General features: G+C 40.9%; 1 protein-coding gene across 5 annotated transcripts in view; it reads right to left on the bottom strand.

The window, feature by feature from the left end:
* GRIK1 (glutamate ionotropic receptor kainate type subunit 1) overlaps positions 1–26,496 on the bottom strand; it is a 174,608-nt gene that overhangs the window by 54,173 nt on the left and 93,939 nt on the right. For all 5 annotated transcript variants that reach the window (XR_010072601.1, XM_063346902.1, XM_063346920.1 and 2 more), the window contains exons 2-6: positions 25,394–25,561; positions 22,830–23,087; positions 16,023–16,204; positions 5,028–5,081; positions 3,137–3,310 (exon numbers count right to left, since the gene is read on the bottom strand). Coding sequence is in view for 4 of the 5 variants with exons in the window: in XM_063346902.1 (XP_063202972.1) it covers positions 3,137–3,310; positions 5,028–5,081; positions 16,023–16,204; positions 22,830–23,087; positions 25,394–25,561 (836 nt within the window). In the remaining variant the exon portion in view is untranslated. The remainder of the gene's footprint in view (positions 1–3,136; positions 3,311–5,027; positions 5,082–16,022; positions 16,205–22,829; positions 23,088–25,393; positions 25,562–26,496) is intronic.

The raw sequence follows: 26,496 nt of genomic DNA, 5'->3' as shown, positions 1-26,496 counted from the left end.
TCTCTGCTGAGAACCATTTCTCTGGGCTGCTGTTATGGAAAAGGCCACTACTGGGCTCTCCATGGAAACCTGAGATGTAACAAAGTCCATGTTTTTTTCAGCTTATATTAATCTGGCCTGGGGCCTTATGGGAGGGCTGCCCACGTGAGGCCCATACTAGCTCCTCATCGCTGCTCTTATCATGGCACTTATGGGATTGCTTTCTTCCCCAAGGGGCAGGCAGGCCCTGCTCTCCAGGGAAATCAATCCCACTGAGCTGCTGCTAGGCATCCCACCAGACAGGTATCTACTGCCTCTAAGTGTCTACTGCTCTCAAGGACCTTGGCTTTTGGCATGAATACGTGCAATGGCCCTACCAAGATTTGGCCAGAGCTCCTCCCCTGCCATACCTCCCATGCCATCTTAGAGAAAGATTAACCGTCCTTTCGAGATGCCTTTTTTGGTGTTGAAGTTGGACTTACACATCTATCTTCTGTTGTCTAAGAGAGGACAGATGAATACAGCCCTTAGATACCTAAACATTACTAAAATTACTGGATGCTGGTTGTGCATCTGTGTTTCCTCTGAGAATGGGTTTATTGGTTTAAAAGCATGCCCAATAAGCCTCAAACTGAGATCGCACACTCTGTCATCCTTTATCACTGGGAAGTTTTAGAAAAATCTTGTCTTCACCTGCACTGTGCTTCAGTGCTCTCATGTGTGAGGTGGGAATGGCCATGTTTCGCTTAATGCACAGGGGTGCTGTAAAAATGAAGGGCGTAATTACCTTTCTTGTAAAGCTACTGAATAATTAAGTAGGGCTTTAAAAACAAGTACTAACTCTGCAGATGAGAAACTGGATTCATTTATATGATGTGCAGAGCTAATCCATTTTTTATTCCTTTCCCATGCAATTCCTTTGGGAAATTAACAGATTTGATTCTTTGTCTGTTTCATTTACCTAAGTAAATTACAACAGCATCGGTCTTATCAGCATTGGAGTTTTTTGCTGGCAATCAAATGTGATCTGAATTTATCAACTAATCTTACTATACTGCAGATGAGGAATTGCTCTCGACACGCTAGTCAGGATCTGCCCAAAACAATGCTCCCACAATCGGAGTAAATTGAAAACATTATAAAAGGTGAGGCAGGCAGGAGGAGACAATAACAGCTGTTCTCAGAGTCAAGTGTCTTAAAACAGATAGTTGTTCCAAGCAGACCCAGAGACTAACGGCCTGATGCAAAATCCCTCAAAATCAATGGAAAGATTCCCATCAACGTCAATGGACTTCAGATCAGTTTTTACATTAGACTGGGAACACGTCCATTCAGGACTGATTATTGCTTGATCGCTGGAGTCCCAGCCTGCCTGTGTCCCAGGTCTAGAGACTCGGGACACACTTGGTGAAAATGCTTCAGTGCACCTCACCTTAGGGTCATATCTGGGACCACTGGTGCTTTTACTAGATAACATGGTGCATCCCAGTTTTTGTACGTTGGCAGCATTGCCAGACTTGGCTGCTTGAATCTTGTGCTTTTGTAACTTGTCACTCATCCATCCTGCCATGCAGCAACTGGGAGGTTATATTACCTCCCTTACCCTTTTATTTCCCACCTCCCTGCTGTTCTGTTTTAGGGCTGGGTGTTGCATGGAAGAACAAAAGGTCACCTAGTTTTCTGAAGCAAACTGCCTTATATTGATGCCTGTACTGATGCATAAGAAAGGGACTAAGAGTTACTCCTGGAACTTGTTTTTCTGATTTTCACATTCGATTAAAATTATTGCAAAGAAACTCAAGAAACCCACTAGAACAACTATGCCTCTGTGTGCAATTTGGGCATAAAGTGGGGTGTGAACTCAAAGCTGTCTTGGTCATGCCCCACTGAATTCCTGCAAGCTGACATCAGGTCAAACAATATAGCGAGAACCAGAAGGGAGAAATCCTGCATTAAAAATATGACATGTAATCCTGATCTCCTTATACTGTGCAGCTTTTCATAGCCTTATTGTCTAATGAAATATAGCAGTATTGTAGCTCTCCATCAAACTGAATAAGCAGAAATTGCTATGAACATTTAAATGATCACAGCCAACTAGGAAGATGCTTTCCTTAGTGCTCATGCTGCTTCAGAGCATCAAAGACACTAAGAGATTATAGAGATGCAAAGGAGAGCATAAGAGTCTAGTAAGAACTTTGGTTTTCCTAGTTTTGCAGCTGGGTGCATACAGGTGAATAACCATGTGTAAATAGCCATCCTGGCAGGTCCTGTGTATTCGCATCAGAAGGTCCCAGGGACAGCTTTCTCCCCTGCTTTGCCTATGAGTGAGCACAATAGCACTGCCCAAACAACATTTTTTTTTAAAATGTTAGAGATAGCACACATAATGCATTTCTCTTCAGGATGTTAGGATGTTTCAAAATTTTCCCTGCAATCATCTGCATTAAAGTCTATTTCATATCACTTCAAACTCCACTCACTACATAAGACACGTTATCTCATATTGCAAAAAGATGGCAACCCTTCACCCCACAAAACTGAATAGAGTCATGCTATCCATGTAATTGTTCCTATTCTTTCCTTTACCTCTTGAGGGAGTGGTAGGGAGGAAATTCTAATTTCCTGGCTTGATGATACCTTTCATTTATCTTTAAATTACATCTTAAAAGCCGGAGTTGCTGTGGATGATGGAAATGAAGAGAAAGGGCACTTTTCCAATTTAAAAATGCTATTACCTATCCACATGTACAATATCTTTCCCTGCAGGTTATAAATCGTACACCTGCTCTGAAAGTTTTTTATTTCCTGTTATGTCCTTCACTCCAAGCAGAACATTATTAGAGAAACGAGGCAGCAGTATATACATCTGACAACAATAAGATGAATGATGTTAGCTGGATGGCACCATGATGGAGAATTGCCACTCATCTCTAGAGCTGCCCAAGAGTGGTTTGTCACACAGATGAGGACAACATTGGTTCATGGGGAAAATGCATTTCGGCATAGACGTGGGTAAGAGCAAGTCGTTTTTGGGGATGCTGCTTCAGCATTTGCATTGTGAAATAAAGCAGTAATGGGATCGGTTCACATCTCGTAGAACAGCATTGCGAAGCGCGTCGTAGACACCCCTGCATCGTTGTGCTTGTTCACTTACTGTCATCATGCCATCGAGGAGGCCAGTCTCTGGTTTTGGTGGTGCCTGCAGACGCTCCATTGACCATTTCTCAATGACCGAAGAAACTTGCGGGTTCTCGACATTGAGGAGGCGAAACCCTGTCATATTTACTCCGCTGTATCTGTAGGGTTCCAGGTCTAATGCAAATAGATCCTAAATCACAGTTAAGAAAACAGACAAAACCAGATGTAGTATTTTCAAAGCAAAATGCTTGGAAAGTACAATTAGGCCAAAAAGTGCATTTGATTTTCAATCCAAAGCTTACGTGCTGTTTTTTCCCCTGTGAATGCTCTGCTTGCCTTCAAAGCCTAGTCATGACCGCTTCAGTTATAAATCTGAATAAACCAAAGCTGTGTGAAACTTACGACAAACTACTTATCTGCTTTTTGGAATGTAAAAATCAGTTCCCTGTAACAACGCTATTTTGCAAGCAACCTGCACAGCAGTATCTAATTTTAATTTATAGCAGTCCTTTTAACAGTGTTACAGCTCTGACAAACCAACATGAGGTATTAGCTGGCCAACGTCAAGCTTATTTCTCAACTCAGGGAAAGAAAATTCCAAGACATGTCGAGAGCGATACACTTTTACTACTTATGAATCCCATTTTTCTCCTGCCTTGCCTCCTTCAGGTGACTTGCTGCCTGTATGTCTAATGGACGTGTCAGGCCAGTGCACAGTAAGTCCATGTGCTTCAGTGCTCAGCGTTTACAGGGCAGGAAAATAATGGGTATTCCAAGTAATATAATTGTGTGGCACACTCCGCAGCTATATTTAGCAGGCAGTGGAAATATGATAACTGCTTCTCAAAGCCTGAAGGCTGCTTTTCAAAACAACTTTTTGCTCATCGCGGCAGAGCAGTAAAATGACAAATGTGTTGGTCATGGTTTAATACCACAGTAACCGTCAAAATGCCAACATTTACAATACCACAACACCAAGACACCACAAGTACTGCTTACTGCTTGTTCTAATATGTGCTCTCTGCTATCTCACGCATATTGTTAGTGGTGGTTACCACTTTATGTTAGATTGTTTATTGTATTGTTTATTGTATAAAACAGTAAGTTCCACAGTTAATTCTAAATTTTCACATTTTTCGTGATGTTAAACTGGCCTCGAAGAGAACTATTTCAAACTACTATTTAAGTTCCAAACAGCTAGATAGTCTTTTCTGACTAATGAATTGACTGTTGGATTCAAAATGATGTTTCCCTTCCATGTAAAATTTTATATGGAAAGGAAATAAAGAATAAACAGATGCGCATGATATAATTCAGCTCTTTAGAACTGTTCTAGCAATGTCGGTTCTTTGCTGTCTTTCTAGTCTCCAATGCAAATGGATTGAGATATATTTATTTATAGCATATATAGCATATAAATTAAAATATAGGAAAAATGCGCTGAAATAAGTATTTATAGATTTGTACCATGAAAGAAAATTTAGGGATTTTCTTTTACTATGAAATATCCCAAGTGATTTTATACATGTGTGATTTTGTGTTTTTGTAAGTAAATTAAACATTTTAGCGATGAACCACACGCCCGCAGTGAGTGCTTGACCTCGGCTCCCTGGCAAAGCCGTTCATGCTTTATTTTGTTTCACTCTGATCCACCTGTACCAATGACTCTACTTAAACAAAATACTGCAATTAATTTTAATTTATTAAAGTATTAGCCAGCCCCACAGATACTGCAAAACAGCTTCCTTACAAAATTGTGAGTGCTGGTATTACTGAGGAATGTTAGTACTCATTCTCCAGGGGTTTCCTTGAACAATGGCAACAAAGATCTCCTAGAAAAAGTGGAAATTTTTAGTTGCCTTCCTGCAACAGAGAAAATTCACCCCTAAATCTTTAGTGTTCCTTACCAGTGTTGTAAAAAAGTAGTGGTAGTATTCAGTCATCATTCCCATGGAGAGAATCTGTTGAAAGAGATTGAAAGGTGAATGCACTTCACTCTGGATGCCTTAAGTGTACTGCACTGTCTTTTGAAAAGCATGGGTTAATCTAGAACAATATGTTACAGGTCATGAAAACTTGATTACAATAAAACCTACATTTTTCTTCAGGAGCAAAAAAATATCCTATTGTATTTAAATTATGTTTTTATCACCCCTGCTCAGGAAAGAGATTAAAGATTGCAAAACTTCTAGGACAAGAAAAATTACTAGCGATAACGAGAAGCTGATCTTTTAAAAGTGAAATTCTTTACTCTGCACTTCAGAAGCATTAAAAAGGAATTTACTAGCAGACAATAGAATTTGTAGGGAAAAGTGCTTAGGTGCAGATTTTTTTATTCTGCATTACCATGTGAGAACAAGACGCTCAGTGAGTGCTCACTGAAGTAAAGAAAAACAAAAAGAAGAAAGCTTCTATAAATGCCTTTTGTTCCACCTGGGGAATACAGGTCTGCAGGAGGTTGTCAAAACAACTGGTATGAAAGGATTTCTGGTCTGGATTAATTTTTCAGAGTCAGACCTTTTGCACATCTGCAAGGTAAGGATGGCATTTAAATGCATGCTGACTGCCCACCTCAGGCGAAAGAGGATGAAGTTTTTCTTCCCAGCCCTCACATTGCAGGAAACTTCTAGAGGGATGTGTTTTTTCCCTCGGTCCCTCTCCAAAAATCATTGGGAATGCTTATATAAAACACCCCTGATGGTGTATAACAGGATGCTCTACAGTTTCAGCCCAGCATCACCTACACTTGTTGCCACGTCCACGCACACTATTACTATGATGCAAGCGTTCTGTCCTCTCTGGGATCTTGTGAAGAGGAGGAGGAATTATGAGCCAGGAAACTACTGAAGAATTCATTAGCATGAAAGTAACATAGACAAAGGTTAAATGTTATTCACTCTTGATCACAGTAACGTAAGCATCTGATATTAATAGTATTTTAGAACACTTTTAGCAGTGCCTGAACAGCTGCTTGAAAGACAGGGGAAAATAGTGTGATTTGGCTTGCGAAAATTCTTTCATGGCAAAAGCCTCTGAAAATCATAGAATCATAAATTCATAGAATAGTTTGGGTTGGAAGGGACCTTTAAAGGTCATCAAGTCACCACCCTGGAAGGGACATCTTCAACTAGATCAGGTTTCTCAGAGTTTCATCCAACCTGACCTTAATGTTTCCAGGGATGGGACATCTACAACCTCTCTGGGCAACCTGTTCCAGTGTCTCACCACTCTCAGCGTAAAAAATTTCTTCCTTATATCTAGTCTCTATCTACCACCTTTTAGTTTAAAAACAATTATGCCTTGTCCTATTACAACAGGCCCTGCTAAAAAGTTTATCCCCATCTTTCTTATAAGCCCCCTTTAAGTCCTGAAAGGCCGCAATAAGGTCTCCCTGGAGTCTTCTCTTCTCCAGGCTGAACAAACCCCAACTATCTCAGCCTGTCCTCATAGGAGAGGTGTTTCAGCCCTTTGATCATTTTTGTGGCCCTCCTCTGGACCCGCTCCAACAGGTGTATGTTGGGGTCCCCAGAGCTGGATGCAGTACTCCAGGTAGGGTCTCACCAGAGCAGAGTAGAGGGGAAGAATCACATCCTTGGCCTGCTGTTCATGCTTCTTTTGCCACAGCCCATGATGCGCTTGGCATTCTGGACTGCAAGCACACGTTATCAGCTCATGTCCCTGCTACTCCCAAGTCCTTCTCAGCAGAGCTATTCTCAATCCCTTCATCCCCCAGCCTGTATTGATACTGGGGGTTGCCAGTTTTCCAGCAGATATCAGGATGGTTGAAGCCCCGAGCAGGACGAGAGCCTGTGAGTGCGGTGCCTCCTGTAGCTGGAGTACAAAGGCTTCATAAATAGGCTCCCTTTGATCTGGTGGCCTGTAGTAGACATCAACCACAGGGTTCCCTTTGTTGCCTCAGTCTCTTATTCTTGCCCATAGGCTTTCAACCTGCTTGAGGCAATTCTTCAGAGACAGCTCTTCACACTCTACCCATTTCTTGATGTAGAGGGCAACGCCTCCGCCTCTCCTTCCTCGCCTGTCCCTTCTGAAGAGCCTGTAGACATCAATAGCTGCACTCCAGTCATGGGATCTGTGCCACCAAGTTTCAGTAATGGCAACTAGATCATAGCTTTCTAGCAGCATGGTGGCTTCCAACTCCTTCCAATCAGTTGTGTGATTGTGTATGGCAATTCCTCACTTAAGAAAAGAAAAGAACCTGAACTTTCTAAGCTGCAGCATATAATAAAAACAGCTCAGTGTTAATCACAAATAACCAATCCATTTCCAGCCACTAAAAATCAAGCCAGAAGGCAAGTATTTTATTGAAATGTTCCACTGAATTTACATGTCAGAATTGCCTTTTTTATTTCTTATTTTATTAATCCTCTTCTATTCCATTTCCTCAAGTTGTTTTATTACCTGTAGAAATAAGCAATCTAGCAATCCTGGAAACTTATATTCCTTCCCTGTTTACGCACAGAAAATGATATATGGTGGCATTGATGGAAACTTTTGCATGCTGTGTTTCCCAGCTGACCTGTCTGGACTCGGCTCTGCTCCCTGGAGCCATTGGATTTCTGTGTCTAAGGTCTCTGCTATGGGAAGGAGGTGCCAGTCAGGATTTTTATGATGCAGGTCTCTTTTGAGCTGAAACTGTATTGAAATAACCCAATTACTTCATATGGGGCACAGACCAGCCACCAGGTTATACAAATGCGGTTTGAGCCCAGGTAACCTCTGTATGCCTAAATTTATTTGGTCCTCTACAGGAAGTTCGCAGTTGGTCCATGGTGTTACGTTAGTATGAACACAAGATCATGCTAATAAATGTAAATAGGATACAAATACCCAGGTTTAAATTATCAATTCATTACACTTTTAATTCTAGCCTGAGATAGAAGAGCTGACATCAGGTCATTGCACTTCTGTTCTCAGAAGATGTAAATTGCAATCTGCCTGTGTAGAAATAGTAAGACAATGGAGAACTGGGACAATGCTAAGCCATATAATGCCTTTAAATACAAGTTTACATTAACAACACAGATACATTAAGTTGAATGATTATAAAGTGTGTAACCTGGATGTTTGGGAAGCGTTATCTAGCTGTGCTGCTGCAGATATACTGCTACTGGATAGCCAGCTAGTTAATCCAAGGTAGCCCCGTTATTGCTTTCCTCACAAATCCAAGGGCAGTGGTCTGAGAGGAGTGTTTGCCTCCTGAACACATTTTTGATTAAAACTTTTTATGAGAATATTGATTCCCAAGTAATGTGCTATAAACAGAGGTGGCAGGACACACACATACCTGTGAATAACAATGAGTTCAAAAGTGATGCTACAGGACTGTCTTTGAAAACAAAACAGAACCAAAGCCCCTGAAAACCAAAGGCAGCTGCATGTAGAAAGCGAGGTTCAGCCAGCAAGGTTATCTGCCATAACCAAGACATAGGTTCACCGTGGCAATTGCTGGAAGGGTGACATGGATTTGCCAAGGACCCTGCACCCAAGGGCTCCATGAGAGAAGCTCGCTGAAATTCTTCCAAAGGAAGTATTGCAGCATCCCTGAAAGCTTAATCAACATGTTGCTTCTGAATTTTCTCTATTAATGCTGACTCAATTAAGATATGAAGCTCCAGACAGCTGAAAGAGAGCTTGTGTCATACACACAGTACTAATGTCCTTGTCTGGTTAAGGAATCGGAGCTCATGCTGGATCTGTCCCAGGCTGGGCCCTGACCTGCCACTGAGCTCTGCCCTCTCACTTAGCACTGGTCACAAGACCAGCCTTAACTGGTTGTCGTCCCCTCTAACAACCATTAACGCAATTAGTTAACAGTTATATAGCACTTAGACTTTGCTGTGACATGTTAGATCTGTAGACTGACCTAAACAGGGTGCTTTTTATTCATGGATTGTAAAAACTTTGCAATAGTAACTTTTTTATGTTTTAGGGTAACAAGGTCGCTAAGTGAAATCCCCAGTGAAGGACGATTTGATGACAACACCAAATGCCCACTCAGGAGGATGGCATTAGGAAAACAGGAGGTGAAGACAAGTCAAAGCAAAAGCAAGAGGAATGCTGAAGACCCCAAAGCATTAATGACTTCCTAGCCTTAATGATTCGTGGGTGTTCTCAGCAGCAAGGACTCATGTTTTTGCAGCACGGTAGATACAGGGACTGCAGCTTCTAGGAACTACCAGGAGAGAGACTATAATAAAAACATGGTAGGAGCAAAGACTCCTTTCAGGTTGGGACACCTCTGAAGTACCTTGCAAAGCAGCTGCACAGGCTCTTCCCACAGAGCAAGTGTCCCCCCCGACTAGAGAATATGGGCAGAGCAGCCCAGAAAAGAGAAGGGAAAGCAACAAAATTGGTTTATGTGTATATATATGCCCATAAGAAACTAGAATGAGATTTCACTACACATTCCTATTTAAATAACTTTGCATGTAATTATTTAAATAATTATGCATCTGATATAGATGTCCTATTTAAATAATAACAGCTTTTACTTACTGTGGAACTTAGAGGAATGTAAACTAGTGAAACTGGGCTAAAATATTCTGCATTCTCCTTGCAGATCTCCTACCCTTCCTGGACTGTATAAAATCTATTTTTCAGCCAAACTCACATATGGGTTGATTATCAATTATCCTGGCAAGTAAGAAAAGAGACTTTCATCTCTGATTACCCATTTCAGATCAGATGTTTGGGCCTTGTCTTTTGCAGACCTGTACTTTTAGCTGTGGGTCATGAACTGCAATGTGAATCTGACCAAGTATCAGTGGTCAAAATATATGTGTCAAGTGGATAGGGACTGGATAAAAATATTCTCTCTAATGTCTGTAAATTTCTTTGGGCACCCTGTCCTGGCTTACATCATATCCCAGCTCCAACCTACACTTGTTCATCTTGTAAAAAATTCATCACCTCATTTAGAGCTGGTGTCAGTCTTCCCTCAAGGCAGGCTGAAACCAGAGCAACGGTAAAGCATATTAGCAGGAATTGCATCAAATACTTTGCTTGTTTTCACTTTGCATTTTCCTCACTCATGCTATTTTTTAATTTCATGACCATTAAATGAATGCATTTAATTATCCAATTAATTAGTACCACCACTGTTTTCTAAGATCAGGCAGATACACCATAATGGATAATAGCCCCTCTGTTTCCTTGCTTCTCAAGTGTTTGGTATAAAAGGTTTATATTGTGTTTAGAGTGCTTCCCTGGACTCTATGTAGACTCTATGTATTGGGGGAGGTTTAGACTGGATATTAGTAAAAATTTTTACACTGAAAGGGTTATCAAGCATTGGAACAGGCTGCCCAGGGAAGTGGTTGAGGCACCATCCCTGGAGGTGTTTAAAAGATGAGTAGACATAGTGCTTCGAGATATGGTTTAGTGATGGTTTTTGTCAGAGTTAGGTTGATGATTGGACTAGATGATCTGAAAGGGCCCTTCCAACCTAGGCAATTCTATGGTTCTATGATTCTAGACAGCTTTACTTGGACATGACTTAACTCACTGGAAATTTGCATCCCGCTCAGTCACAGCAGTGGTCCAGCTGGAGTGGTATAGAGTTCCTCCAACATGGACATGAGCCATATAAAGAAACAACACAGCTAAGAAGAGAGCAGCAGAGCTCTCAGCATAGTGCAGTTGTGACGTTACATAGCCAGGAACCCAAAAGACTGTACTCTGACTGTGCTGCTCTGTCTTCCAAGCTCAGAATAAAGTTTCTGAGGCAATGGCCACATATATGGACACCTACAGTTAGATTTGGGAACGGAAGTGCACTGCCAAATTTCAGCGAGAATTACCCCTGCCACACCATTTATGTGCCCGTGTTCTTCACTGATGTCTTAACAGACGGCTTTTGCCACCTGATGCCATTCAGCAGGAATCAGGTGGCCAGAAGAGGACATCTCCCCGGAAAAAAACCTTTATAAAATGAATACGAGAGAGGAGAACCAGTGAGCTGAGTATATATCTGCTTCTCAGCTTGGGGCTTGGGGGATCTGGGAGGATTTGCCACTGGTATTTCTCCAGTGGCAGTGAGAACGGAGCTAATCCTGCCTTTTCTTAGCAGAGCCTGGGCTTCAGCCCACCTGTCAAATTACTAGAAGGAGCATACTCAAGAAGTGAGGTTTTGTATTCTCACATTTATTATTGTACCTGGAATGTATACTATGATGACACTTAGTTTTTGTACTTTTGTGGGAAATGAATTAATTATTTTGCTCTTTGTCTGTCACATACTGAAAGTGAACACAGAATTCTTTATAAACTGCTTTGTGAAAGTCCTAAACCTGATTAAATATACAGTACATTTCATAAAATGTATTTTAAATGTGTGGAGGAAGGAGTAGATAATTTAAGGCTAGTAGCAACATAATCTATGAGAGATGACTTTGCCTAGCAGTGAAATCGATGTCAACTACTTGTGTGTTAGAAGAATAAATTGAAGGTTAACCATAACAACTAAACCTGTTGAACTAAGTTCCTCATACAAAAAGGCAATATCAGACTAAATATAGTACATCCAGAATGTATTGGAAGATTCATGCATAAAACAGATCGCAATTTGCAATAGCTAGATTTAACTGACTTGTGGCATTGCTAACCTAGTCTAGACAGAGCACCAAATCTCTGTCCGCAAAGTATTTCAGGCCAATGTTGTAAACACCAGGTTTTTCCCTAAGAAAGTGTTTCCAGCTTCCTTGCCTAAAGGACTCAGTCCTGCTGGTCTTTGACAAGTTTGGTGGATGCCTTATTTTCTCACACTCTTTCAGGGTGTGAGACATCAGGGATAGACATCAGGGATGTCTATTTTTAGGCTTGGAAAGGAAAGAGATGCTAGGCACCCTCGGAGCAGAGCAGGACAGGCACTGCTGAAGTCAAACAGGGAGGCTCCTACAGAGCTTAAGCAGATCCTGAGCAGGACTTTGGAGATCACAATTTTATCCTAAAAAGCCACAACTGCACTTAGCTCCTGCTTTTGGCATCTAATTCTCCACTAGATCTCTCTCCTTGTCAGATTTGTCCAGTCTTCACAAGTTTTAAAGCTCCATCAACAAAGATTTTCAAGTAGACTATGGAAGTATCAGACCAGATGCAATTTCTTTCATCAGCTCTGATGATGCGGTATGTCTCGTTTGAAAACCCTGCTGGCATAACCTCCTGGCTCAAGTAATTTCAGAATAACCTGATCTCTGTGGAGCGGGTCACTTTGGGCAGCAGAGCTGACAGTTTGTGTGGTTACCTGGTACAGGCAAGAGGGCTGTAGCACTCCCTAAGCTGCCATGCACCAGTCGCATGAGGTTACCAACCCCCATGAGGCAATATGGAGAGAAAATTCAAAGTGACTATTGAAAAAGACAGCAATTAATAATCACAATTTCCTCTTGCCCCTTCCAGATCTGGGTGGTGAGAGGGCCAGGCCTCGTTAAGCTGGCTGGGCACTGTGAAAGCCTGTGATCTCTGCAGCATTTCAGAGAAAAGAGGAAATGTGTGAGTTTAGGGAATAGGTTATTCAGCTGTGTGCAGGCTTTGTAGTTTGTTTAAATTAGGTTATTGATTCGCCTGTTCTTGTTGTGCACGAGGAAGAAGTGTGGCTCAATGGTATTTTAGTTGAAGCTATAAATAAGTAAAAGATAGTCTCATTTAAGAGGAGAAGTCTGTCTTTTGTGCTGTTTTGTAAACAATCAGTTTAAGGAGGTAAATGAAGACGTCACCTCTCCTAGGCCCACAGCCTGGAAATGCTGCTGGGTCAGGTAGCTCCATGCCAAAACCAGCTCTGTGTGCTGACTCTTTGAGGACATAACTTCAGATGCGCTAATTCTTTTGGTCCCAGAAAGAGCTTTTAGGCATCCCTTGCCCTTCCTTCCTGGTAAACAAGCTGTGCCATTGCTGGTAAATCTGGAGCATGGGTGCTAGCAGCCCCTGCTTGCAGTGCCGTTGCTGCTGCCACCAACCCCGGCAGCACGGGCACCGCTGGAAGAAGGGCCACAGTTTTTCTGCCCTGTCTGTGGCCTTCTTCCACACTTACACCAGCTTGCAGGCAGGCTGGTGGCTGGCATGCCTCACTGCCCCGGAGCAGGGAAACGTGCCTGGAGCAGGTGAGAGGTGGCCTCTTGCCTCCTTTCCACAGGCTTGGAGGAGGAGAGGGATGTTGCCCACCTTGGCTGGGGATTGTCCAAAGGAGATGGAGCAGATCCTGGTGCAGAGGGGACACCCTTGGCCTTGGAAGGGGGGAAATGCAGACCTTTGTGTAAAGCTTTTTTTGAGGGGGGAACCTGTGCAAGCTCAGAGGGTGAGGAGGACACAGGCATTGGGCGTAAGCAACGGTGGGTATGTGCCTGTGTGACCCTGCTGCAGTTTTAATCTCTAAAATACCCTCCACCATTCAACCCACTGCAAATCACTACCTTTATTTGTCTTCTCCTGCATGACCTACTAAACACCTGCTACATTATTGTAAATACAGTAGGCAGACAAGAAATCGTTGCTTTGGGGACAAGTTTAGGTGACTGTTGGCTCTGATTCCTACTCCTATTAGAAATCTTACATACTTTAACAATGACAGGTATTTTTCTCATAGTACCTATTGGATCATTTACAAAGTCAAAAATATTCTCTACTAACATTGCAGAGTTTTCTTAAAATAATTTCTATAGTATTCTCTTTAATATATTGTTTTCATTTAGTGTAAAATCATATAGGGGTTTCTGTGTGAAGTGACAAGAATGTGAACCATGGTACCTCAGGTAGCTAAGCTACAGATGAGTCACACGTGAATTCAGAGCCCTCCACACCTTCCCATTTCACAGCTGCCTTTGACAGTGAGGAACTTCAACACCTGAGTTACTGCTGCGAGCATCTAGATTCAGCCACAGAACTATCTATCTCATATAAAAGCCATTTTCCCTTTCTTTCTAGCTGATATTTATGTTACTTCCTTTCCCGCAGCTCTGACCCACAGGTGTACCTCTCTTAATTTTCCTGTTTTCTTCCTCACTGCCATTCACCATCCTTCTCTGAGTTCTTAAGGCATTGGAGAGCATTATCTGTATCTGCAGCCTGTCAGTTGTCTCCCTGATCCATTTCCCACACAAACCGTTCTGCCACTTTGCCCTGTCTTAGCGCATCTTTTAGCACTTCCTCTTCTTCTTTTGACACTAAGGTTATTTGCCTTTTTTTCCCCATACTCAGCCTGGTATTTTTGAAGCTTTGTGCCTCCTGCAGTGTGCCAGACATCTGCACTTTCTTCTTGCAGATCCTTGAAAATTTGTGTTGGCAGTTTAACTCTTCCCCCACAGTTCTCATTTTGGAGCAGCTTGTTCCTGCTGTCATGTTTTAATGCTTTTGGACAGCCCTACGGGAAGCAGAGTGAGGGAACAGCAGCTCTCCTGTCCACCCCCCTTATCAATGAATGCCGCTTGCTACAGTGCGCTCCCCATCCCATGGGAGAGCATCTGCATGATTGCGCACCCTCCCCTTGCTCTTCCCTCACATTCCCAACATCATGCCTGCCTCTGGCCTTGCTGTAGCTTAAATATACAACTTGCACCAAGAAAACCCTAAAACTGAGTACAGGCCAACTTTCCTGACAGCAATAAATCTAACTCCACCAGCTCGTGGGGACTTGTGTGCTGTTCTCAGCTGCGTTGCATCTGATTTGGGACACGATCCTGCATGTCTGTATTCACAGGACCAAGATTCTCCAGTCTGGAGAGGATGGTTTCAGGCTCCTCAGACTAATGCAACCAGTAAGTTTTCTGTCTTACTTTGATACAGAATGCTGTCCTGCATAACTTTAATATTTCAGCAAAATATTCTGGGTTGGAAGCATAGGCTTTAACCTTTATGGGACAGCCCATATCTGTACATTTAGATTAGTGGAAGCTCTCTGTTGGTCTTCTGGGATCAGTGTTTCCCATTAGACCAACTGACAGTAAAAACAACCACCCCTCATATCTACAAAAGGAAAATGCCATTGACAATGTATTATATTGATATTGCTTGGTATTATTGTCTATAGGTCAATGAATTGCTGGAGCCAGTGCTTTAGACTTTGATTGTCTAGAAATACATAGTAAGTGACAACAGTAAATTTTAATTTACACCACTCTTTGTGCACCCTTGGTAACGTCCCAGCCCATTAACATCAGGCTTTCTGGAGCTCGTCCTTGTCTTGTGCGGCTGTCCCAACTCTCACGCTTAGGTCAGGGCTATGTCAACCCTTGCACAATAGCCTCTCTTTCTGCTTTAAGGTACACATTTTTCTTCTGATACTTTCTCCATTCCATCTTCTTGCTCTACCAGAGTTTAAAACTTAACGAGGTAGTGCCAGCAGACCAAATCTCGCTTTGTTACAAGGAGGTGAATGCAGAGTTACGCTCCTGTCTGCAGTGGATTAATGCCCTGTTGTTACTGTAGTCAGCATTGAATCTGACGCGCAATCTCTGTGGAGGCGATAGCTCAACGTGAGCCGCTCCCCAAGCACTCCAAAACGGGCTCTTTCTTTTTTTGTAGGGGAAGACATAAAACCTGTATTGATTAAACCAGGACAAGCTAAAATAATGCAACAATCTTCCTAGCCAAGTAAAACCTGAAGCATTAAAAAGAAATGCATATTTCCTTCTGAGGAATATCTATGGGCTTCTCTTCAGACATCAATCCTGCTGCTGGTCCTTATGGCTCTGTGAAGCCCTGAAGTCTTGTGGAGTGCTCCGATGCTGCTGCATGTTCTATAACAACTTCTGTCCCTGGTATTAACAAGCCTATGTCCTAATTGGTAAATGCATTCAGTTTTAGTGTTTTCCAGAAAATGAAAACCAGAGAGGCTGACAACTTTCAGGATACAAAATGAATGTCGTGCTTTTTCACCTCCTTCCCCTTACCTGCTTAAGGATTTCTGCTGCCGTTTCATGTGAGCAATCAAATATCACATAGAACTCCTTGCCCTTCTTCATCTCCTTGAGTAAAGGCCTGGCGTCTTTATTCCCAGAGGGCAGTTGGCGGATTTTTATTTTAATGTTGTATCTAGAAGGGGCTTTGATGAGCTCTTGCAGGCGAATTAGACCTGAAAAACGATATGCAATTATACAACTAACCATTCTGTGCAATGAGTATTTATTGTCACTTAAACAGATTCTCTTATCAGTCCCAACATATTTCACATACCCAAAGGGTAGTTGTTAGCATCATAGTTGCCAGCCTCCTAACTACTATTATTATAGCTTTTCCTTTTCCTACTTGGCTTCAACATCTAAATATTCTGAAATGTATTTTTAATTGGTTGACTATAGGATATGTTTCTATTGATTCTATGTTGCTACAGCTTATTGCAAAAAGGATGTAATGCTTCTTCCCTGGCAGCTAATTATTATTTCAATACTAAACAACAAGAGCACAGAACTGAAGAAACCTCCTTACTAACTTTCCTACCTATTGTCAAGCATGAGCAGATGACGAGTCATAGAGGGAGAAAAACATTCAATAGCCAGAACCTCCGTCACGGTTCACTTAGAAGTCAGTGGTTGACCTGAGTGGCTCTTACCAATTATCATTCTTAATAACCATCCATACGGCTCTCATTGTCCTCATTTCAACATATATAGCTATACCCCAGAGGAGGAGCCTTAAATTTTTCTGAACATCATTTTAGAGACAAAAAGTCTGAAGGCATAGTGACTTGCATAAGGTCACTCAGCAAGTATGAGATCTTATAAAGAACTGAAATGTTTTGAGATCCAGCTCTATGCCTGTGAACACAAGAACATGATTTCTAAGACGATGTCTTCGGCTAATACAAAACTACATGGCTTATTTGAAGTCAGTGGAGCTCAACCAGTTGAAGATTTGTCCAAGTATTTAAACACAATGCAATTCTACTAGCTAATTCAGCACTCCTATGTAATTTGTACTGCCTCCAAAACCTAAGTAAGATAGTTAAGAGTTCTTTGAGGTGTGTGATTACAGTCTCTTTCTCATTATCCATGAATGTAATTTACCCACAAAAAAATCATGATCTGCTGCTGAGTGAAAGTAAAAGGCTGCCTTAAAAATATGCATAAAGAGAGAGAGAACACAGGCAAGAAGCACTTCTTAGTCAAAAATCAAACAAATTATTAATATGAATAAAATCATTGCTCTCCTGCAGGGAGTGGGTATATATTTGTTTTGTGTGTGAATGTCCTTGGTTGAATGGTCCAATGATAGATATATATGAGGCAACACGAAGCATCACTACTTCTTCTGAGGTTAGTGAGTGATTGCTATGTTGAGAACTTTTGGCTTTCACTCAAGTACTGGCAATATGTTTTGAAAAAAATAATCTTTCCCTCCGCCTTCAATGCTGGGTCTGTTCTTTGTGGGTTTTCAAGTATCAACAATCAATATAGAATATTAAGCATCATGAGTATTCAAATGTAAATTACTGCACGCGCTGTGAGATCGGAGCCTGGCTGGAAGCCAGCCTGTGTAAATATGAAACAATTTGAGCTCATTATTATGAGAATGGGGCACACGCTTCCAACACTGACTAACAAGTAGGGGAGTTTATGTAATCTGGCTGTAAAGCTGTAGCTTGGTTGTACCATGCACTCAAGTGTTCAGCCCTTGACCGCAGTGCCTTGGCCACTAGAACAAGTGGCTACTCTAAGAGGGAAAACCTAGATTTGGGAGGAAGAGTCCAGCATGCAGGGAATCTTGCATCTTATCCACAGCTTTAGACTTAGTATTGTTGTTTCTCTTTCCAGCAACAAAAAGTACTTAAGTGCAAGTGAGGTGAAGAGCAGAAGAAAAGGATTTGCCCACTCACCTCCATCTTCTTTTGGGGGGAAGGAAAATGCCGTGTGCCTTAAAATATCTGCTTCTGCCACATGAGGCTTGGACCTTGCCCTTCACATCACTTCCTACTGCCACATGAAGTGAAGGTAAATCCTGTGGTCTCTGATATTGATGGATTCAGTAAGCTTTGGGGCTGGATTTCCTGCCACAACTAGTATTAGTGTGATAGTGTGTGTTGGTAGAAATTGTTCACCTCCCCATTTCCCTTTTTTTTTTTAATGAAAAAAAATGTATAGTTAATTCAGACAAACTTAGAATTGAAGAAATGCTTTTACTGCTTTGGGAGAAAGTTCTCCTTTTTATTAGAAAACTGTGTTAGGGTTAGCAAAGTTAGATGTCTCTTGCAACCAAATTCAGTAAGAATTCAACTTCTGCCCTGTGCAAACTAATTGAACTGATATGACAAAAAGATTTGGTTCCCCTGAGCCTTAAGGAAATGCTGGTAGAGCAGGCCAACAAGTAGTGAAAGTCAGGGATTCTAACAGAAGCTGAAGAATTTATTGTAGTTGCCCTTCTCTGCACCTGGTAGGTTAAAGTTATTGAATTCAGGGAAGATAGATCAAAAGCAGAGTCAAACCTGAACTGAAGGTAGTGTTATTCCTTTTGTTTGAGTTGTTGATAACTGAGACAAAGTCATGTGTCTGTTACAGATCAATATGCCAAATAACAAAGTGAGAAAGTGGGATATTGGAAGGGATCTATTAGAGACCACTAAATTAAACCAGAGAACAGTATGTCTACCCAGTTCTAGCATGTGGGAAGATAAACCATAATTTATGGTACCTAAGTTTGGGAAATGCATGCTCAATGCATCATGCAGTCTATTGCAAGGCTTCGTTAGATCATCTTTAAACCTCAGAAGACAATTTTTTGCTTTACACAAAGGCATTGCACTTGATATAAACTAACTCTTTTTTAACACCTTGATAAAAAATAAAGAGAAATTAATAATCAGAATGAAGGCTGATTATGGGCTGGGGACTCTGAACATAACATGGATTATGCTTAATATGGAAAAAAGGAGCACAGTTTCAACGTGAGAAATACATACATTTGCTTAGGAGTCTTACTTTTCCCTAGCATTGGAAAGCTATAGGCATTAATGAACATGATAAGAATTTCAGAAAGAGAAAATTGTGAGATGTTTAAATAAGTATTTACTCTATAACCAGAAGCCATTAATTTACTATCAAGAAAGATGACTTTGGCTGAAAGTCCATCTTTCAATGGCACAGTAAGGACAGCAATCAGAAATAAAAATCAGCTGTAGTGTGCTTTACTATTAATATTTATACTGAAGTCTAAGAGACAAGATGGTAAAAATCTGATCAGCTCAACTCAAGAAACATGAAGGAATTTTGAAAGTGTATTTTAGGAACAAAATACAAGCTTTATAACTGCTGTAGGTCCCTTTGGAGGAGACATAATGTTGTTTAACATGGTGCATTTGGTACCATTTAACACGATATTTGATAAGAAGCAGGATGAATAAGTACTTCCTATTCCAACTGTAATTTTTAGCACCATTGGTTGCAGGTTTTCAAGACCTGCTTATATAAAATTTGCTTATCGTTGACAGTCTTATAGAGTCCACTTAGTAGATTACTAACACTTAACAACTAATGTGATAAATAATGGAATCTTGAATGAATTGTAGTAGACTGGAAAACAGTGCTAATGTTTCATCAATATCAGAAAGGGTATGTGAGATAACATAGAATGGCTTACTCCAGTGTAAGCACTGGACAAGTTAGGAGTAAAGCTGATATGGTGGTAAAATGCTGAAGAATGAAAACTTGGGACTATAATTAAAAGAGACGTTAAGCTGTCAAGGGAAGATAGCTCTGTATCACACCAAGTGCCTTCAGTTGGTGTTACAAGTTCTGCTGACACAGGTGCCTTTCTAGATGTGAAGCACTTGCCCTCAGGAGGTGTCCATCTTCACGTATCACACAACCTGCTCATGAAAAATGTGGAACTAGAAAAGAATCATTTGCCAGATCTCAAAAAGCAGATGTCAATGGGAAAGCCTTGTTAAACAGTGGAGGTCTGTGAAGGTTGTTGCTAAGCCATTCACACATTTGTAGTGCTCTTGTCTCTGTATGCACTTCAAAATCATTGACTGGAAAAAAGTTATGGCTGAAAAACATTTGGATGACAAAAAATGTCAGTGTGGTAAATAGCATTTGAGATAAGGAGGGTGGGCACAAGCGATTTGGATCATTTGGAAACATGAGCTCACTCAGATGAGCTGGTTTTTTTAACATTGCTCAGTCCAGACTCATAACCGCACTTTCATTGATGGATGTGTCCCTGCAGCTGTGAAAACTGTAACTACTGGAGGTGGGCAACTACAGCTTGGCAAACTGGCACAGTATGTGGCCTCTGTGTTGGATCTGGCCATGATGGCATGTGGGCTTGCAGCAGTGCTGTAGTGTGAAGGATGAAAGCAGGATTTTCCATGCTTAACCCTTCAAAATAGACTAAAACCTGGAGCAAGGCTAATGTCAACCTGAATACTCTGAGAATGGAAGTTCATTGGTACAGCTATGAGTTCATTGTTTGTTTAGGAATAAAGCTGCTCTTCACATACAATTAGTCTCTAAGAAAAAGATAGGTCAATATGTTTTTTCTTCTTGTAGTGTAACAATGTCAAACATGAGAGATGAGGAATAAAAAGAGCTCAAGCTAAATGGCATCACTCTAACTCAAAATCCAAAGACTATTTATATTGATCAAAGTTGACCTGTTTACTTTCCTGACTCCAAGTTAATAAGATGATTGATGATTAATTTACTTTGTAAATACCTCTGCAAATGAAGTCTCGTTAATATCAGTCATTTTTGTAGCTGAACACGTACACAACACTTAGTGCTTTGGAATGCTAATTTGATAATGGAGTAGGCTGAAAAAGACCTCTATTTGTTTATCTATGAGTGTATTTTGGCATATTGTGCTAGGAGCCCAGCAGAAATCCTGCTGAGCTAGACCATCATAATGGAAATGCAAGCAGACTGCTGCAGTAAGCCCAGGCTGACTTGTTCTTTCTCTTCTACCTCCAGCCCTCTGGTGCACTCTCTGAGTCCAAGGTGAGCAGAATATTGGCACTGAGGCCCGCGCTTGGATCCAGGAGGAAATATGCTTCTTTTGTGGTGTTAACAGTACAGTAAGAAATACAATATTTTTAGCCTTATAATTGAGATTTGGTTTTTTTTTAAAAAGCAGAATTCTGTCTTTCAGACATGTTTTTACAGCACGATTTTAATAGGCATGCTTTTTTTTGCATACCCTCTTTAAAGGCTTAGGCAGATGCCTGAGCTCATGACTCATCCAGGTTTGTTTCGTGCCATTATCAAAGAATCAATTTAAATGTTACTTGCACATCTGTAGAGCTCTATAAGGTGTTATGCTTCTGTGGGCAATGGGAAGAGAAAGGGGAATGCAAGTCTGAGAGTGGGGCTGACAGCGAAGTGCTTAATTTGCACCAATGACCGCTAATGCACAAGAGGATTTTTCAGAAATGTGTAGGGTTCAGCTGCACCTTTACCGTAAAAAGATAGTGTTGAAGGATGGTGGAGAGAGCTCACAGTGGAATAACTACCAGTGGAAGTCTTATTTAGTTGGCTCTGTTTACTTCACCTCTACAGAGATGATGTCTCCAAGAAAATCTTTGTTGCTACTTAGAATGTGTCCTTACCTGTAATCAGTTGGCAGGCCTTGCTTAGAGCTTCCTATGGTTTGACAGGAGAGCTATAGACCTCTCTGAGCTTTTAATGGCTTGTTTACATGCAAACCTTTTCTTGTGAAGCCAGATTATGGACCCTTAATCCATGACTGAGCCTACACTGTAGGAGGGATTATGTTCTCTGCGGTCCTGCTTGGAATAAATTTTGGTGTGCAATCCTGCTGGACAGGACTCCTTCTGACAGCAGTTAGGTAGGCAGTTCTCTCAATGACCAGAGCAGCTAAAACATTTCTCAGAAAAAAATACAGTACAGTATATGGCATCAGCTACAGTATAGGTATCAGCTACACAAGCCTATATATGTAAAGTCATGCAACAGTGGCTTAGACTTCCTTATAACATCGACGCTCTTACACAGTCTCTGTGTATTAAAAAAAAAAGTTCTAGTCTCTGATAAGCTTTTAAATCACTTGTTCCCAGGAGTGAGCTTGTTATTCTCTTTTTAATCTTTTTTTTTTTCGCCCCCGCTGTGAACAAAAAGGGACATGTTACCGATATTGATTGTCCGTTGTATGTCGCTGGACAGCTATGACTACTGTGTACCCCAGGGGGAGGTTCTTGTCACAAAGAATGAACGATCTTCTCTGAGATAAGAGTCCCAGGCTGGAAACATTTACATGAATTGCAACTTTCAGATTCAGTCTTTAGTACCCAGCTGACAAGTGGGTTGACTGTTTCTGAGACAGTTTCAAGGAACAAGGTAGTCTCTACATTAAAAATGCTGCAGTTTGAACTTTTGGTTTTTAGGTGCACCCTTTTTAAGATCAACACCTCATTGAGAGGGGGAATCCCTAATCAGCCCCACACTAGAACATTTATCAGTTTGAAGCTGTGTTATTTGTTCTACAAATAGGAAGCAAAATATGACTGAGTATTCAGAATCCAGGAGCTACCTCCTGGTGACTTAGGGTCTGATGAAATGAACAGCTTTCCAAAAGCCATAGCAGCAGCAGGATAGTTGAGCCATAAGAGACCTTTTTCTTCTATATTTTGGGGAAAACCGCTTTAAGTAGGCCAAACTGAACTATCACAGGCACTCTCTCTCGCAGAATCTATTCATGTGTGTACAGGAATAGAAGTACATGATCTGCAGCGCACCAGCACTACTTACCTGTGCTGTCTTCATACACTACTGTTACAATTTTCCAGTTGTAGTATAGTACAAGATCCAAAACTGCTCTGCTGATGGCTGCATAGTCTGGATAGAGGTTGATATAAAATGCGTCTTTGTTATCCACTGTAGGGTGCTTCCATCGGGTCTGAATATGTGGGACTTCAAGTGCATTGCAAATGGACTGCACCGCGCTGACGGAGGAGCTGTGGGAAGGTCCGAACAGAGCAGCTACGCCAAGAGCGAGCTGGTCACATGCTGAGGGGGAGAGGAAGGGAGAGGAAGAAGATGTCAGTTGGCAAAAGCACGTAACTTGTGTGGTGTTCACCGAGATCACTTACTCTCCATCCATCCCCATCATTTCAAAGTCAGAATGGGTCACCGTGTTTCTCCCAAACCCACTGAGAGATTTGCAAACGGTTCCTGAAAATGTCTTTACTGATTAGCGTCAAATCCTAGAACCTGCTTGCTACAAGCAAAAACCAAAACGACTTCAGATTATTACCTTCAGATCACATTGCTTCCTAAACTGCCTTTCTCAGTACGGCATTATCCTGGAGAAATCAGGAGCTTTCTGGCTATGGGCTTGCCAAAGGGATGTTGTGTGAATTAAGTTTCATGGCAGTGTATCAGGAAATACGTTCATGGAATCACAACACACACTATACGGATTCCCTCTGTGACTGCCAAGCTTCTACGAATGTGAGTTGCTTTAATTTCAGGCTACTGAAGGAATATAAACAGTAAAGGACACTATGATTCATGGCGCTCCATAATCTGTGTTTACAAAACAGGCAGTAAAGGCTAAAGCCCTCAGTAATGACACAGGGAAATAAAGAACCAACACACACTGACATTTTAATACCTTTCCAAATCAGTCAAATGCTAGTATCAGCAAAGGTTTCCTTCTCCTTGTGCCTATATCTCAGCCAAAAGAACCCCTCCTGTAGGTGTCTTTTCATTTTTCTTTCCCTCCCATGTCCTTTCAGGCTAACAAAAGATGAAGTAATATTAAATTACTTTTGTCCATTAGTAAAATTTGCTGCAAATGTTTCTAATAAGGTCTTTATCAACTGGGAGAAAGGTTTGCACTGAGTTACAGTGCTGTACTTTTTGTAAGGTAGTTCTTTGTGGAAAATTTAGAAATTATGGTGATTGGATGAGATACTAAGTACACAAACATCCACAACGAGTTGAGATTTTTAAAACTAATATTTAGCACTCTGATCGTAATAGAATATGACAGAAAATCAATTATTTTCTGTTTTCAGTCTACAAATGAATGTTTTACAGACAGCATAAAAGGCACAGGCTATCAAGGTTTAATTCAGAAGGCTTCTTAAAGGATCGCAGGTTTTAACGTGCAAATTGCATAAATAATATCAATAATTCATGATGAGAAGAAATTACTACTGTCTGAATGGATTCCTTGCATGTAGATTTACAAAAATATTTATAATGAACTCCTTCCTACAGCATATAGTTCCAGCATGTATCTGACACTTCAAAAAGACTGCAATAAAGAGAATTTAAAGCCATTTTCAATGTTCTTTGGAAATGTTCTCCTTTTTCCCAGTCTTTAGGAAAAACCTAGAGAACCACGAGGAGAATTTAGTAACTTAGGTGTTTGAAAGGTGACAGCTCACCAGCATTCTAGCATAATTCAGGATGTGAAACATGTTTATTTACCAGCCTTCATTTGCCTCATAGCAGACACGCCTCTTGCCACATAGCAAGCGTATCTTGTACCATTTACAGTGATAGATGTTATAGTAAACTGCAAAGCACATCTGCAAAGTCTTAGTGGCTTATGAGTCTTTCTCCAGACTTGTTTGCGTGAGATTGTGTGTACACCATGTAATTCCAGGAACCAGATTGCTGTACATAAAATTTTAGCAAACTTCAATGTTGCCTCCTAGAGGTGAAGAAACAGACTGTCCTTAAGGAGAGTTGTGACTTTTTTCCCCTTTCTGTTTTGGTCTGCAAGTAAATTAGATGCAAATAAATTGGACCATAATTTTCCCTCTGAGAAAAATAAAAGAGTAGGCAAAAACCTCCAGAATTGTCTACTCCAATTCTCATAGTTGTTTATAACAGAGAAATTTACTTCTGTCTCTAACCCTATGAAGCATTAATATTTCAGGACAGGGACACTACTGGTCTCTGTTCTTTAAAGCACAATAGATACAATTTGTTATGAATAATGGATATCTGTGTGTCTGTGCTAATTATGGGTTGTGACATCCCACTGCGCTCCCTGTTAGTCCGTGATCATATTCTGCAGGATTCCAGGTGGCAAATCTATTTTTTGGAAAGAAAAATGGGTTGGACTTGCCACCTTCCATCTGGGGCTCCTAGCACGCAGACAGTATGTAGGTGTTTCATCAGAAACTACATGACAAGTCCAAGCCCGGCTTCATTCTTAGTTCAAATAACTTTGCAAGATGAATTTTATGTTGCCATTCATATACACACATGTTACAATCAGAGCAAAAAAGGAGACCAGGCTGGGGAAAGGTAGCATAGAACGTGTATGTTACTGACACAGTAATTGAGATAATTACCTCTTCTTGAGGCTTCAAAACTATCAAAAAGGTTAATTCTCTGGATGTCATAGGTTAATGTGGTATTAGGCATCAGTGTTCTGTTTCTATTAATGTTGGTGACTGCAAACTTGAAAGCCAATTCTTCAATATTAACAGGTTCATTTTCCACAGTTTCGAATATCCCTCCTGTTGAAACAGAGATAAATGAGAAGTATTATTCACCTCTTCATCACTGTATGTAAAAAGAGAAAAATAAATTATGAGCAATAAAAATCTGAGTGTTCATAAAGGAAAACAGTTAAAATTGCTGTTAAAAGCACTACAGCAAAAGCATATTGGATCATTAGTTTTTATCTACAATGTCACTGTAGGTTAACTCAATATTATGAATGTTGCATAGACAAACATCTGTGAAACGTGATGCATGTTTATTATTCAGGCTTTTCAAAATAAAATTTTTAAATGCTTGTGAAAACTTCTATTGAATTCCCAACTAATGAAAGTAGTGATATTCACAGGTCTTGTTCCCCCTGCTCCTATCTAATCTATGTTTAGAGATGAAACCTGAATGTGGTGGAGATGTTTTCTGAACTGTTTCTGCAAATCTTGGCGATAACAGGATCCACGTTCAGAAGTGACTTAGGACTTTGAGTAGAAATGGACTGAAAGTTTCCAACTGAGGTCGGTGTCTTAGTAGGGCTTTGTCGTTTTATAAAACTTAGGCAACATTGTTGGCCATTTCTCAGTTTGCTCAGAGAGAAGTGAGTATTTTTCCTTTTTTAAAGCTCATTGCTGAATGAACTGAACTTGTTGATACAGAACATAACTGAGCCACACGCTGCTCCCACAGAAGATTTCACCTCCATGCCAAAGTGTTGAGTGATCTCTCCAGTGGTGTAGCATCTACTGGTACCATTATGGCACAGGTTTAAAAGTCTTCTTCCAAGTAAAGTGCTAGATCTAGCACAATTGTTCTCAACTTCCTATCAGTCATCTAGACTCTTCTTCCAACATCTGTTTTGAACTATTTGAACAAAGATGTGTCCCAACCCATTCTGTCCAATCCCAGCTGGGCAACTGCTCTTTGAGTGCTGCCCATTTTGTCAGGATATATTTTCTGG

The sequence above is a fragment of the Chroicocephalus ridibundus genome, chromosome 1 (genome assembly GCF_963924245.1).
Source record: "Chroicocephalus ridibundus chromosome 1, bChrRid1.1, whole genome shotgun sequence".
NCBI classification, from domain to species: domain Eukaryota; kingdom Metazoa; phylum Chordata; class Aves; order Charadriiformes; family Laridae; genus Chroicocephalus; species Chroicocephalus ridibundus.
This window is presented reverse-complemented; position numbering and strand designations above follow the sequence as displayed.